The 16,403-nt window shown below is 38.2% G+C and overlaps 1 protein-coding gene and 1 pseudogene across 1 annotated transcript; both read left to right on the forward strand.

The window, feature by feature from the left end:
- Positions 1-210: 210 nt before the first annotated feature.
- On the forward strand, positions 211-8,154 carry LOC127155047 (cytochrome P450 2B4-like). Its single transcript, XM_051097000.1, has 9 exons — positions 211-540; positions 2,232-2,391; positions 4,271-4,423; positions 4,645-4,805; positions 5,202-5,375; positions 5,581-5,722; positions 5,949-6,136; positions 6,200-6,341; positions 6,424-8,154. The coding sequence occupies exons 1-9, from the start codon at positions 346-348 to the stop codon at positions 6,612-6,614; spliced, it is 1,506 nt and encodes a 501-aa protein (XP_050952957.1). The 5' UTR covers positions 211-345; the 3' UTR covers positions 6,615-8,154.
- A 1,146-nt stretch (positions 8,155-9,300) lies between these two features.
- Positions 9,301-15,981, forward strand: LOC127155049 (cytochrome P450 2B12-like; annotated as a pseudogene).
- The last annotated feature ends 422 nt before the right edge of the window (positions 15,982-16,403 follow it).

Below are 16,403 nucleotides of genomic sequence, written 5' to 3' on the forward strand. Positions count from 1 at the left end.
CTTATTAATAAAGACAAGATTAGGGTGTACAATTTACATTGGCTGGGCTGAGATTGTGTCAACAATGAACATCATCACAACTTTGAGCTAGTCAGTCATTTACTAAACTTGCAACAAGCATGTTTGTTCATCTTTGCAGTGAGTGAACTTTGCTTAGATCCAGTGTGTTTTATACAGGGAAAATGAGTGTTGTGTGTGTCTTCATGTCTTGAAGGCAGCTAAAGCAGTAATAACCAGCATAGCTACTGAAACATGAAACTCCCACTGTCTCCTCCCCTATTGCTCTGTCTTTATAATGCTCACCATCGTCTGCTGCTCTTGTGTTTGTCTTGAAAAGTATCTGTCATGTGGACGACTCTTCTTAAGTTAGATCTGGCCTCTGTAGGCCTGGCTCTGTCTCTGTTTTTCATTTTTATAGTAGTGTTTGAAATCTTCAGGATTAATTCCTACAGAGGTCAAACTCCACCTGGTCCCACGCCGCTGCCTTTTGTAGGAACCATACCGTATTTTTTAAAGAACCCCATGGAGTTCATCAGATCGGTGAGTGGCTTTGTTTTTGTGTTCTATATTTCAAACGAAATTCGTTTGGAGGCAAAGAACGTTCGAAAAGTCTGAGCGAAGGCAAACTGTATTCGAACGTTCTGGTGTCCCCGCGCTAACGGAGGCGGGGTGTAGATTATGTAAATATGCGTCGCGCCTGTCGCGTGTATCACCTAAACACAACAACGATGCAATGATAAAATGTATCTGTGTGAGACGGCTACCAATGGTCAGTATATTATAGACAAAAGCATAATGATTAGCAGCAGTTAAGAGTCAAAGTAGGGGAGTATACAACCTAGCATTTTTTGAATTTCTCAGTTTGTGTAAACCCACGTGGAGTTTAGAGTATAATTTTTATCCACGTTAATTTCACATTTGTCTATTACAAATATGTCGCTTTGTTTCATAATTACAGTGTATACGTTTTTCGTTAATTACCTCAAAAGAAAGCATGTGAAGTGTGACAACATGCCCCGTAGGTGGCATGCTTAACTTTACGTGAGTATGAGCGTGCATCTCTCTTCAACATAAATAAAGCGCGCAAGAAACTATGAGCGTACAATGTAGTCGTGTCGTCAGTTAAGACACGAAACTACCAAAAGGCAACTAAAGCTGCAAACTGTGCATGCATGCATACTGTATGTGCATCACTCAATAGAACGTCTCTTAAATGCATGTACAAAAAATATATTCTGCAATTCGAGATAAGGCGCAATCGGATATGTTGGCTGATTTTTATTTGTAATTTAATGCAAAGGTTATTGTGAACACAGTACACTCATAGTAGAAAATTTGCATGGTTCTAATCTATTCTAATTTATTTACTGTTAAATTGAAGAGTACAAACGAAAACGAAAGCATTTAAATGCGTAAAATAACTTTATTTTTGATTCTGGAATGTATGTGCTTTTTCACCTTCTTACTCATGTCTCATCCATGAGTATGCAATGTTCAATGCTTGTTCAGTGTTGGGGAACAAGCTTTTGGGGGGTTTGAGAACCAGAACGAAGCTGACTGAGCAATAAAGCTATAGTGAACCCTTTTATTAAAATACCAGGAGGTGAGGAATAATACTACAACTGTTCACTCAGTATGACTTGATCTAATTCAAAAATATCTCAAATACAAATGTACTGTATTCGGTTGTGTTTTAGGCACTAAAATAGTCTGGTACTTTATGGTCAAACACATTTTTATATTGAAATAATGAACATTTCTGTGCCATCCCAGACTGGTTAAAACTACACAACCTCAGCATGATTATGATCACTGTTTTGTTTTAATGTCCCCTCCCTGACCACCCCTATAAAAAACATCCTGGCTCCACCACTGGCTACTCCCCGCCTTATCTCCGCTCTTTCCTTTCATTCTGTTCATGGTTTTGGAAAACTTGCCTTGGAAGTTTCTCCAAGTTGCTTTGCATAACTCGTGTTTCGTTGTAATTTCTTTGCAGAAATTAAATGCCGCCTTCAAATCTTTAAAGTCCTAATGACATCAAAATTAAAGTGTTTTTTTTTTTTTTTTTTGGCTTTTAGTATGAATATGTTAAGCTTAAGGTTATCTAAAGTATTTCGGGGCCTTTACTCTGTAAAATGTACATGCTACTGTATTTTGACTGCATTCACAAGTGAGACAATGTCTAAACCGCCGTAGTTGTGTTGAAGTATTGTCATATCTTCTCTGTGCAGTTATCTCAATATGGAGAGATGACCACTTTATATCTTGGAAGAAAGCCATCAATATTTCTCAATACAATCCAGATCACGAAGGAAGCCCTGGTCCAAAATGCTTCATCTTTTTCAGGAAGGCCAGCTATACCACTTCTAATCTGGATCACTGAAGGATATGGTCAGTACTGGCCTGCACTGAAAATGTTGGTGTTGTAGGGTACTAGTATAAAAAATGTAAAAGCTGCTATATGTAATTTTCTGACTGTACTCTGTCGGAATGTTTTGATTTTGGTGGAAAACAACCAGCAAACAATTCTACCCGACCTAAAAAGCTTCAGCATCCATCTGAAATGGTATGTGACCAGAAGCATTTTTGAATGCGCATAGACATTTTAAGTTTGATCAGTATATGTTGGTTTACAGTATAAAGCCCAAAGTATACTTCACTTTTTATGCGTACACGAAGGTGAACATACAGCGCGTGTGATGCGAATTTTGTCATCAGAATAGTACGCACACCGCATGATTTTTGTAACCCCTGTACTTTGTACATGCTGGTCGCACATGCGCATTGAAGTTATTTTGCAGTAACCAGTTGTTCCACAAGGTGACAACAACGTCCCATTGGTTTCACAGTACAAAATGAAACTAAACAGACAGGACACCAACAACAATAAAATAGTGGTGACTGCAACAACAACAGATGCTTACATTGACAAAAGCTTGTAAGTAGGATTGTCCCCTAATAGTTGGCTAACCTTTAGTCGACAAGAACAGTCTTGGTCAACCACAATTTCATTAGTTGCTTAGTCTAAGGAAAAAAAAAATCCACCGGAAGTGGCAAAGTCACACAGTCTGTGACGGACAGATCGTTAATGGCTGGTCCATGTGGTAATACAGTACATTGGGGCAGGACATCCAAACGCTCACCTGTCATTCATCAATGTCAAATGAGACTTATCATCTAAAATATGTAAGTAGAAGCAACTTTACATGGTCACCGAAAAATGCACTGTTGAAGTGTCTGTGCGGAGTGTGGAAGCTAAATAGTAGCACTTTCCCTGCATGACATATGGATGCGCCGGTGCTGTCACTTGCACTTAAAATACTCTGTCCTTTTTGGTAATACAGATAAGAGTAATACATCTTTCGATTCTGTAAAAACCCTGTCTATTTGTGTGCACTCACAATAACAACAAAACTTTGTGCTTTTGTAAAATAATGAATGCAAACAGGATGTGCTTTCTGCTGTCTCGTTCTCTAAACTTGAGCGTGTCAAAAACAAGATAAACCAAAACTTTGTGTATACTTGCCTAGACATTGAAAATATATCTATAGAAAGCAAAATGTCTACTTTTAAATTAACCAATTTAAATGGAAAACAAATGGTCTCAGACTATGTAATCCATATGAAACATGCGCTTCGCTATTGCAGAGATGTTAAGTCATTTTCACTGTATTCATCTCTAAAGCCGAAAACAAAAAAATAGTTTGTCAGTAAATTATTAAGTTAATGCAGCCCCTGGTGTGCTTTGGCAAGCTTTATGTGCATGCTTGATCGCTTATTAGGCTATGTAGGCAATTAAAGGCTCATTATTATGATTTAAATGGTTTATTAATAAACATGCGATTAAAAATCTGTAGTCGAGGGCAGCCCTACTTGTAAGTAAGAGGGTACGAGACGGCCCAAGTTTGGTTTAAAATAGTTCAAAAATATTTGTTATCGGTCATAACTTAGGGGAAAAAATAAAGCAGACACTGGACATGGATGAAGCTTTCCAGAGCGCATGTGTGGACGCTAGCGTACACATACAAAAATTAAGTATGCTTAAGGCTTCCATTGTAAGATTTGTATTTGGACTGCAGTACCCATTCAACCACTAGCTGTCAAGATTACATACTGCACCTTTAAAATGAAAACTGAAAACGCAAAGTAATTGCAAGGTCAACTTTGTAGACCATCTTGGTCAAGACCATATGCATTCAAGTTGTCTGTCTTTATTCTTCTTGCCTTTGTATATCCTTTGAACTCTGAAGATCTGTTCTCTCACTATAAGGTATCATAATGGCCACATATGGTCACTCCTGGAGGCAGCAGAGACGGTTTGCTCTGCACACGCTCAGGAACTTTGGCCTGGGGAAGAAGTCTTTGGAGGAACGTGTGACAGAGGAAAGCACTTACCTGGTTCCTGAAATGCTCAAATTGGAAGGTTATTGAGAATTTTAGACTCTGTTTAGAGTTGCTGTAGATTCTTAAACATGCTACATCACGCAGATAAATAAATGCTTGGTTAAGTATTTAGGTTACCTTCAAATCCCTTAAGCCAGATTTGTTTTTATAGCTATTTAAATTCATTTATGTGGCTAGATTCTCTTTAGTCCCTGGCAAGAACTATTTTAAGAGATTAACACATGGTTTTCTTTGTTGAAGGCAAGCCTTTCGACCCACAACATGCAATACACAATGCCGCTTCCAACATTATCTGCTCCATCGTGTTTGGGGATCGTTTTGACTATGATGACAAGCGCTTTGCATGCCTTCTGGAAATCGTGAAGGAGAACAGCATTCAGACAGGGTCACTTGTCGGACAGGTATGAACAAGTACTAAATATGTTTTTAACTTATGACTACCCTAATATCCAACTGGATCAGGAGGTGAATCTATGTTATGTCAAATCCTGAACTTCTCAACTCAAGAATTATTCATTAAGGAACATATGATGGTCCAGTAAATCTGTAGGCAACAATGGGAACTACTTGACTGGGCATGTCCTATCCTGCTTCTGGAGGTCCAACTTCCTTGTGGAGTTTAGCTCAAATTGTTCTTAACTTCACTTTAAAAAAAGGTCAGGATTATTTGAAACTAGGCAGTTGTTTTGGAGCTGGTTGAAGCTAAACTCTGCAGGAAGGTGGTCTTCCAGTAGCAGGACTGGAGACTCCTGCAGATGATGCTGCATAGTTAAACATAGATTTTTTTCCTTTTCCAGGTGTTTAACTTGCTTCCCATCATCAAACATTTCCCAGGGCCACATCAGAAAATCTATCAGAATGCCGAAGAGTTTAAAGCTTTCATAAGGGATGCAATCAAAGCGCACAGAGAAACTGTGGATCCAGACAGTCCTCGGGACTTTATTGATGCCTACCTGCTAGAGATAGAGAAAGTGAGACCCTCACGCTCTAGAAACTGTATTATCCACTCTCCTTGATGATAGTTTGTGGGGGCTTTACTCCCAGTCTTAACTCTGAGTCGGTGACAAGAATTTTGTTTTAGGACCAACAATATCCTAGAAGTGAAATCACGGTAAGCTGCTTGGGAACTAAATATGCTTGGATAAACTGGAATGTTTTCTGTTTTCATTCGAGCAGCAAAAGTCCAATGAGGACTCTACATTTCATGAGAATAACTTGGTTATGTCAGTATCTGACCTTTTCCTGGCTGGAACCGACACCACAGCGACCACCATCAGATGGGGGCTCATCTACTTGACTCAAAACCCACATGTACAAGGTACTGTATCTTAAACAGTAGAGTATTATGTGAGCAATGCAGATTGACACAAATTGGCATTGTAAAAAACAGGTAGTCCCATCCCAAGTGCACCTTTGTTAAAACTAGAAGAGCAAGATTTTGAAAGGTTTTTTTTTGTTTTGTTTTGTTTTTTTTACAGTGGCTTACTTGTACTAGTATTCTGACATTGGAAAACCTTTACTCGTCTGCTCTTGTTTCATTACAGAGAGATGTCATGAGGAGATTGTTCGGGTGCTGGGTTACGACCGCTTGCCCAGCATGGATGATCGGGACAAACTACCGTACACATACGCCACTGTTCATGAGTTTCAGCGCTGTGCCAACATTGTACCCTCTGGTGTGTTTCATGAAACGACTCAGCCTGTAAAACTACGAGGATACGACATTCCCAAGGTAATGAATGGAGCATTGGTTTTTTGATTTAAATCATTTCGCTAACAAACATTGTCTTTCTAGGGCACCGAAGTATATACTAACTTAACAGCAATTTTAACCGACAAGGAGCAATGGAAATACCCAGACACTTTTAACCCAGAGAATTTCTTAGATGACAATGGACATTTCTTCAAGCCAGAGTCTTTTCTTCCTTTCTCCTTGGGTGAGTCACCTGTGACTATGAATTCAGTAGACCAACAGCAAACACTAGGTTGATAAAATTGTGTTTTATCTCCATTTATCAGGTCCGAGGGTGTGTCTCGGTGAGAGTCTAGCTAAGATGGAGCTATTCCTCTTCACCACTTCTCTCTTACAGCAGATTCGTTTCTCCTGGCCACCTGGTGCGAAGGGTCCAAACATGAATGGGATTGTCAGTTTGGTCCGCTCTCCTGAGCCATTCAATATCATCTGCCACAGCAGAGGATCCAAAGAGTGATACATTAGTACACTTTCCAACATTCACAGGAGTTTCCATCTGTTTTTAGACATAATGTTACTTAATGTTACAACCTAATGTTAATAGTTTTAGCCTTGAAAGAATTATATTTTTTTAGTTTAATAGTTAAAGTTTGGAAAAAAAAAAATGCTGTACCTATTTAATGTAGCATTTGGGCCAATCAGACACACAATAGTTCATTTAGATTTACCAAATAAATTATTCATGAGATTAACAAATAATCATAGACCCTTCACCTAATCCACAACACTGGGTGGCGGGACATCTCAGATGGCCCACCAGGCCTCTGATTACTATAGCAGCCAGGACACCTCTGCCAGACTGTATGTCCTTTATGACCTAAAAGAATGCTATAGAAAATGACTTCTTTCATTAATTCTTAGACAAACCTTTCTGTGAACGAACACACATATCCCCAGGTCATTGTGTATATTATTACTGTTCTTGTATATTGTCTTTTGTACTGTATACTGTTTTATGCATGTGTTATGATAAATCACTAGTTAGTATAATCCCACATATACTATGTTTGGTCTCTTTATGATCTAAAAGATGGTGTATATATTCATATTTATGCAACATATTAGTGTTTTAAGAATTTTTTTGTAGTTTTGCATTAACACCCAATCAAATTAAAAATGCAAAATACCATGCTCTGAAAGAAAGAGTCGTAAACTTTCCCTCAAAGAAGTGAAAGTCACCATTGCTCTATGACCTCCCGGAGGTGTGACTTCAATAGGAGATAAAGGCCTCACACCAGTGACCCGCCTGCCGCTTTTTAGTCTTTTCACTCGTCTCTCATCACCTTCCCATATTCTTGTTGCTAAGTTTGTACCTGCGCAGCCATGAGTGGCAGGCCTCAAACAAGCCAGTCTGCGCTTCTTTTAGATCCTAAGAGGATGACAAGGATGAGCTAGATCTCTTCTAAGGACTACCTAAGCTTGTGCCAGGCTTCGGTCTAGTCTTTTCATTCACCAAAGACCTTCAGATTTCAGCTGGATCTCTCTCTCAGCTCTTGGTTTTTCTTTACTTTCCACCTGGGAAAAAACTCCCAATCACCACTGAACCAGAACATCTTTGGAGTTCATCACTTTTCAGACCTGGAGGAACATGATTGCAAGTCCAAACCTTGAAACCATCAAGACTTTCATCCAAGACTACATTCGGAAGCTCATTCAATGACCAAGGCAATGCAAGTATTGTACAATTACATGAGTTTCTGATTTTGCCTTGTAAATTAATGTCCCTTTTATAATTCTGATCAAGCCACATGCATTAATGCTGTAAGAATGTTATTTTCTGTGGCCACGAAAATATTGCTTAAAGCTGATGTGAAATTACACTAAATGTTCAAACAGATTGGTTGATGACAATATTAATTCTGCAACAGTTGCTACTGGCAGCTTAATTAATTGTAATTATTTATATACATTTCCCTTTTGAGCTAATTTGCTACATTGTAAAGTGTGTAATCTGCTGCAATACCACTGTGACACACTAAAGGTTTTTCCTCTCTTGATGTAATCTCTCATGTAACTGTTTATATTACAAGCAGGCCTATACTGGTGTAAATTGTTTTATCCCCCCTTTTTTTTTTTACCCGTGAGACTAAGCATGGACATTTGTACATTTTATGATCTCGCTTCCGGTCTCATGTGCATCCAGCTATTTTTAGCTGTACAAAACAGTTCGTTTTGCTGCTTGATATTGCAAATTGGTGTCTTACCATATTACTTTTTAATGTATTTATTATGAACACACTGGTTATTAAAAAAAAAACAAAAAAAAAAACTGCTGATAGTGAAACGGTAACACAATAAGGTATGTATTAGCTAACTTGAACTAACAATGATTTGTTATTTTTGTTAATGTTAGTTATGGAAAATTAACCTTATTTTAAATGGTTTCCAGTGAAACTATGAAAAATTAGATGCTGCCTAAGTCACATTATAAATTAAACACAAACAGCAAGAATAATTACATCTAGTATTCCTACACAACACTTTTGTTTGAACACTTCTCTAGCATACAGTGATGTTATTGTTCAATTTTTGAAGTAAATTTCCAGTGTTCAATTTCCAGTAGATGGCAGCAATGTTCTACTAAACTATAGCCCTTTCTATCGTTATCTCCATGAATTAATCTAAAAAACGAATATTTAAATTAAATTTTACATAAAATGTCTTGCAGGTTCTGTGGTGGCAAATCAACATTACGGTCAGCAGAAGAAATGAAGACACTTTACTTTGTAAACCAATGCCCAAGGACCTTATAGAGAAAACAAAAGAGACTAACTTATTTGGAAACCTTTTAAAAATGTTTTAATGTTTTATTTTCCTTTTATCTCTGTGTATCATCACATTGATTTGTGAGATGAAATGTCAAATATTTTAATGCCATTATTTTTGGAGGGGTCCCAAAAGTGTTTTTATTTTGTGTGAAATAAGGATTTAAAATGTATTCACTTTATTTTTATTAGCTCTATTCTTTTATTTATTTTGCTTGCATAGAGTCAAAGGCTTTAGATAGGAAAAATCAAACATAACCTAATAAGATAATTATGTATTGCCAAAAAAACTTCCCTACAGCAAACCAAGAAAACAGACAAAAAAAAGAGCAGAAAAAAAAATTAAGAAAAAGCGAACCAACATGCTTGCGCATTGCCTTTTATATATCTTTTTAAATGCTTTTCAAACTGAACTCAGTGCCTTACCTTTGCTGTCATTTCGCTGTTACCTTTACATCCCTTTCCACACCTCTTGCATAGTCTTATTAATAAAGACAAGATTAGGGTGTATAAATTCCATTGGCTGGGCTGAGATTGTGTCAGCAATGAACATTATCATTGACAGCTTTGACCTAGTCAGTCATTTATTTGCACTACTTGTCATCTGCCACATGTTTGTTGCTCTTTGTAGTGAGTGCACTATGCTTCGATCCAGTGTGTTTTATACATAGACATGAGTGTTGTACAGAAGTATAATGTATGAATGTTTGAAACCTTGCAGCCTTAGCAGTAATAACTAGCATAGCTATACTGAAACATGAAACTCCCACTCTCACTGTCTCCTCCCCCTATTGCTCTGTCTTTATAATGCTCACTGTTGTCTGCTGCTCTTGTGTTTGTCTTGAAAAGTATCTGTCATGTGGACGACTCTCCTTAAGTTAGATCTGGCCTCTGTAGGCCTGGCTCTGTTTCTGTTTTTCATTTTTATAGTTGTGTTTGAAATCTTCAGGATTAATTCCTACAGAGGTCAAACTCCGCCTGGTCCCAGACCGCTGCCTTTTGTGGGAACCATACCGTATTTTTTAAAGAACCCCATGGGATTCATAAGATCGGTGAGTGTTTGTTTTGAGTGCAGAGGCTTTGTTTTTGTGTTCACATTACTCTGTGCATGCTATGTTGACTTCATGCACTGGTGAGACAATGTCTATGCCACTGTAGTTGTGTTGAAGTGCTGTGATATCTTCTCCGAGCAGATATCTCAATATGGAGAGATGACCACTGTATATCTTGGAAGAAAGCCAGCGATACTCCTCAATACAATTCATGTCATGAAGGAAGCCCTGGTCCAAAATGCTTCATCTTTTTCAGGAAGGCCAGCTTTACCACTTCTAATTTGGATCACTGAAGGATATGGTCAGTACAACTTTAAAGGTGCTATATGTAATGTTTTGACTTTACTAAAGCATAAAAGTAACATGTTAGCGGATGTTTAGGAAGTATGCTAAGGTCACATTGTTTCTCCAAAAAAGAAAAAAAAAAACAACAACAACGCTGCAGCCAGTTATTTTAATTTAAAATGTGCATTCCCTGTCAGAATGTCTGATATTGTTCAGATCTGTGTAATTCCACCAGTGTACCAATAGTATTTCAACACTGGGTTGCCAGTTGGTGGAAAACACAGAAACCATGGAAGCCAGCAAATGATTCTATCTGACCTAAAAAGCCTTAGCATCTATCTAAAACATTATATGGCATATCTGAATGTGCATAAATCAGTTTGTATAGGCTTACAGTGTAAAGCCCAAAGTATACTTCATTTTTTACTGGTCAGCGTACAGCACACTTGATGCGAATTTTGTCATCAGAACAGTACGTGCACCACCCGATTTTTGTAACCTCTGTGTACTTTGTATGCACTGGTCACACATGCGCATTGAAGTTATTTTGCAGTAATCAGTTGTTCCACAAGGTGGCAACAACATCCCGGGCCGTTGTTTTACAGTAGAAAATGAAACTAAAGAGACAGAACAACAACAATAATATAGAGGAGAGTGCAACAAATACAGATGCTCACATTGACTAACGCTTGTAAGTAGGGGTGCCACCTAATAGTCGACTAACCGTTAGTCAACGAGAATAAGCTTGCTCAACCAAAATTTTATTACTTGCTTAGTCTAAGGAAAACAAATCCACAGGAAGTGACAGACAGATCATTAACCGCTGGTTTATGTGGTAATACAATACATTGGGCAGGACATCCAAACGCTCACCTATCATTTATCAATGTCAAATGTGGCTTATTATCTGAAATATGTAAGTAGAAGCAACTTTACATGGTCACCGAAAAATGCACTATTGAAGTGAAGTGCCGGTCACTTGCTCTTAAAATACTCCGTCATTTTTGGTCATACATATAAGAGAAATACATCTTTCAAATCTGTAAAGACTACACCTATTTGTGTGCACTTGCAATAACAACAACAACATTGTGCTTTTGTAAAATAATGAAAGCAAAATGGATACTTTCTGAAGTTTCGTTCTCTGAACTTGAGCGTGTCAAGAAAAAAATATATCTATAGAGAGCGAAATTTGACCACCAATTTAAATGGAAAACAAATATTCACAGATTATGTAATCCTAATGAAATATGCATACAGGTGCATCGCTACTACGTAGATGACGAGTTAGTGTCACAGACTTCATCTCTTAAGCCGAAAACAAAAAAGGACTATTTAATCAAGTTTAGTTAATGCAGCCTCTTTACAGTTTTTCTCTGACACATTCATAATCATTACTTCTGCCGGTGTGCTGTGGCAAGCTTTATGTGCACGCTTGAGCGCTTTGTAAGCAATTAAAGTCTCATTATTATAATTTAAATGGTTTATTAATAAACATGTGATTAGTCGACTAATACTTAAAATAAACAACTACTAGTCGACCAGAAAAATCTTTAGTCAAGGGCAAGCCCTACTTGTAAGCGAGGGGGTACGAGACAGCCTAGCTTTGGTTTAAAAGAGTTCAAAAATATTTGTTATCAGTCACAACTTAGGGGGAAAAACAAAGCAGACACTGGATATGAATGAAGCTTTTCTGAGCACATGTTGACGCTAGTGTACATGTGCAAAAACGAAGTACACTTTGGGCTTAAGGCTTCCATTGTAAGTTGCACTCATGTCCTCAATCTGGCAACCCGCATGCGCATTGAGTCTGAGGAGGGGGGATGGGAGAAACAATGTTTTGAATTTGGACTGTAGTACCCATTTTAACCACTAGCTGCCAACATTACATACTGCACCTTTAAATAGAAAACTGACAAAGCGAATTGCAACATTGTTGGCAGATGTCGTTACCATTGGCTCTCCATTATGAAGTTCATACTATGGCTTTGCAGTAGAAACCTTGCTGGAAAATGAAGCTTAACCAGCTTCTTGCATTATTTTTGTAGATAGATCTTGAACTCTTGGACTAGTTATTATGATGCCGAAGTCAACTGTCTTGGTCAAGATGTTTAGGGCTATGCATCCATTGAAGTTGTCTGTCTTTGTTCTACTTGTCTTTGTCTATCCTTTTAAAGGTCTATTCTCTCACTATAAGGTATCGTAATGGCCACATATGGTCACTCCTGGAGGCAGCAGAGACGGTTTGCTCTGCACACGCTCAGGAACTTTGGCCTGGGGAAGAAGTCTTTGGAGGAACGTGTGACAGAGGAAAGCAGTTACCTGGTTCCTGAAATGCTCAAATTGGAAGGTTGAGAATTTTAGTCTCTGTTTGAATGCTTTCAATGTTTAGAGATGCTGTAGACTCTTAAACGCAAGTATGCTGACCCACAGCATTTTTACCCCTTGTCCCGTATCTCGCATACTGAGAAAATGTCCCGCATTTTCAGCATTTTTAATGATCATTTTAAAAAAACGTGCATGCATTCTTTTGCCTTTTTAAGAAAGCTTTTTATTTTTTATTTTTGCAACGTAGTTTCCACGCAAAGGACTTCAAGTGATTTAGCAGCACCGACGGAAATGGTCAAGCTCACACAAAAAAACTATTTTAACCAATTAAAAAAAAAAATCGATGCAGCTTTTAAATGTGACTTCTTATTTTAATAGTTTGTTTGAGGCGGTTTCTATGGTGTTATTTTAATGTCACATGTCCAGAAGGCATTATTGTAATTGCGGGGGTGCATCCAAATCCACAAGAACAAACCCCTTCTCTCGCAGGTGGATTCTCTTCACTCGCACAAAGCGGATGCGATTTCTCATGCTTGCATATCCACGTTTAGAAACACAAATCAGCACAAGACAATGAATGTAAATCAGTATTTACATAGCATAACAGTAGTAAATGTATTTGTCTCACACGTGTCCCACATATACTGTCCCGCAACAGATCTGTTTCCAGGTGGTCACCCTAATGCTGAATTAATTGCTTGGTGGTACCAACTGTTGTGTTACCAAGCCTCAGTATTTAGGCTCAATATTTATCTGTTCTATTTAAATTCATTTACTTGACAAGATTCTCTTTCAAGTATTTAAACAGTGCTTGCCAAAGACTAACACATGGTTTTCTTTGTTGAAGGCAAGCCTTTCGACCCCCAGCATGCAATACAGAATGCTGCTTCCAACATTATCTGTTCCATCATGTTTGGGGATCGTTTTGACTAAGATGACAAGTGCTTCGCATACCTTCTGGAAATCTTAAAGGAGAACATAATTCAGTCAGGGTCACTTGTCGGACAGGTATGAACAGGTACTAATTGTTTTTAACTTACGACTACCCTAGTATCCAACTGGATCAAGAGGTGGATCTTGCTTCATTGTGTGCATTCCTGAAGGTTGTCAATGCACTGCATTGTTAAACTCAACTAAACCTTATCAGGGGTCAACTGTGCTAGGTCAGGTCCTCAACTTCTCTCAACTGTTCTTGTATTTGCCTGTTAAAACCATCAAGGATTATGTGATGGTTCAATAAAGCTATAGGCAACAATAGAAACTACTTGACTGGGGATGTCTAATCCTGCTTCTGGAGGTCCAACTTCCTTGAGGAGTGTAGCTCAAACTCTTCTTTCCTCATTTGAAAAAAAAAAAAAATCAAGGTCTTTAGGATTGTTAGAAACTAAGCAGGTGTTTTGAAACATAAAACTGTAGGTCCTCCAGTAGCAGGACTGGAATATTTGATGTAGAATAGTTATATATATATATATATATATATATATATATATATAGCCTTTTTCTTTTCCAGGTGTTTAACTTGCTTCCCATCATCAAACATTTCCCAGGGCCACATCAGAAAATCTATCAGAATGCCGTAGAATTGAAAGCTTTCTTCAGGGATGCAGTCAAAACGCACAGAGAGACTCTGGATCCAGACAGTCCACGGGACTTCATTGATGCCTACTTGCTAGAGATCGAGAAAGTGAGATCATCATAAACAACCACTCTAGAAACTGTGTTATCCACTCTCTTTGATGGTGGTTAGTGGGAATTACATTCCCAGTCCTAACCCTGAGTGGTTGATAGGAATTTTGTTTTAGGGCTAACAATATCCTAAGGGGTGAAATCACGGTAAGCTGGTAGGAAACTAAAAATGCTTGGATAAACTGGAATGCTTTCTGTTTTCCTTGGAGTAGCAAAAGTCCAACGAGGACTCTACATTTCATGAGGATAACTTGGTTATGTCAGTATCTGACCTTTTCCTGGCTGGAACCGACACCACAGCGACCACCATCAGATGGGGGATCATCTACCTGACTCAAAACCCGCATGTACAAGGTACTTTTAGCTCAAACAGTAGAGCATTGTGCCAGTAATGCAAATTGATACAAATTGCAATTGTACCAAATAGATCTCAGGCACCATTGGTTGAACTAAATGAGCAAGGTTTGAAAGGTTTTTCTAGTAGCTTACTTGTACTAGTATTCTAACATTGGCAAACCTCTACTCATCCGCTCTTGTTTCATTACAGAGAGATGTCATGAGGAGATTGTTCGGGTGCTGGGTTACGACCGCTTGCCCAGCATGGATGACCGTGACAAACTGCCATACACATACGCCACTGTTAATGAGTTTCAGCGCTGTGCCAACATTGTACCCTCTGGTGTGTTTCATGAAACGACTCAGCCCACAAAACTACGAGGATACGACATTCCCAAGGTAATGAATGGAGCGGGGCTGTGTTGGGTTTCTTGATTGATTTCTTAATTGTTTTGATAACAAATGTTGTCGTTCTAGGGAACCACGATATTTGCTAACTTAACAGCAATTTTAACTGACAAGGAGCAATGGAAGTACCCAGACACTTTTAACCCAGAGAATTTCTTAGATGACAATGGACATTTCTTCAAGCCAGAATCTTTCCTTCCTTTTTCCTTGGGTGAGTCACCTGTGACTATGACTTCAGTAGACCAAAAGCGAACACTAGGTTGATAAAATTGTGTTTTATTTCCATTTATCAGGTCCGAGGGTCTGTCTTGGTGAAACCCTAGCTAAGATGGAGCTATTCCTCTTCACAACTTCTCTCTTACAGCGGATTCGTTTCTCCTGGCCACCTGGTATGCAGTGGCCAGACATGAATGGAATTGTCAGTTTGGTCCGCTCTCCTGAGCCATTCGACATCATCTGCCACAGCAGAGGATCCAAAGAGTGATTAGTACACTTTCCAACATGTACACGAGTTTCCATCTGTTTTTAGACATACTTCTGTAACTTAATGTTAATAGTTTTAGCCCTGAAAGAAATACATTCTAGTTTAATAGTTATGGTTATAAATACTGTACCCATTTGTTAAGTGTAGAATCTGCTGTAATATCGCTATAACCAACTAAAGGTTTTTCCTCTCTTCATGCAGTCTCTCATGTGACTGCTTGCATTACAACAATCAGGCTTATATTGGTGTAAACCAGATTTATATCTTGCATTTATTGCTCATATTCACATTGTGATGCAACACACCATTTGTGTGCATGTTTAAAAATTGTTAATCAAAATAAATAGTTCCTGTAAGAGTGGTCACAGCCATTTGTAAATGTCATGGGTCTGGCTTCCAATCTCATCTGAATCCAGCTATTTTTAGCATACAAAGCAGCTTTGCTGCTTGTTATTGCAAATTGGTGTGTTTTACCATATTATTTGAATGTATTATCTTAATTATGATCACACTGGTTTGTAGTGCAAACAGTTTTACGGTTTACTGCACATTGTTATTATTCTAGTTATTTCCCAATAGCGGCTAATGAACCGTAAGTCTCACCCATACACTTACTTCCGCGTTAAAGAATGAGGATATATTTCAAAAATACAAATACCTCAGAAAGAAAAAGAAATTTGACACCAAATGATCTAACTGAACAGCAGTGCTTAATGTACATATTGTACACATACAGCAGGACTGCAGAAGTTTTAGACTGCGTTTATAATCATTTTTGCAAGAATTTGGCTATATTCGCCAAAATCAACTCTCACATTCTTTGGTCATAAGCAAGCGATTTCGTCCAGGAATCATAAAACTAAACGCTACACAAATAAATAAATAAATAAATATGAAGGGGT

Source organism: Labeo rohita, chromosome 23 (genome assembly GCF_022985175.1).
Source record: "Labeo rohita strain BAU-BD-2019 chromosome 23, IGBB_LRoh.1.0, whole genome shotgun sequence".
Taxonomy (NCBI): Eukaryota; Metazoa; Chordata; class Actinopteri; order Cypriniformes; family Cyprinidae; genus Labeo; species Labeo rohita.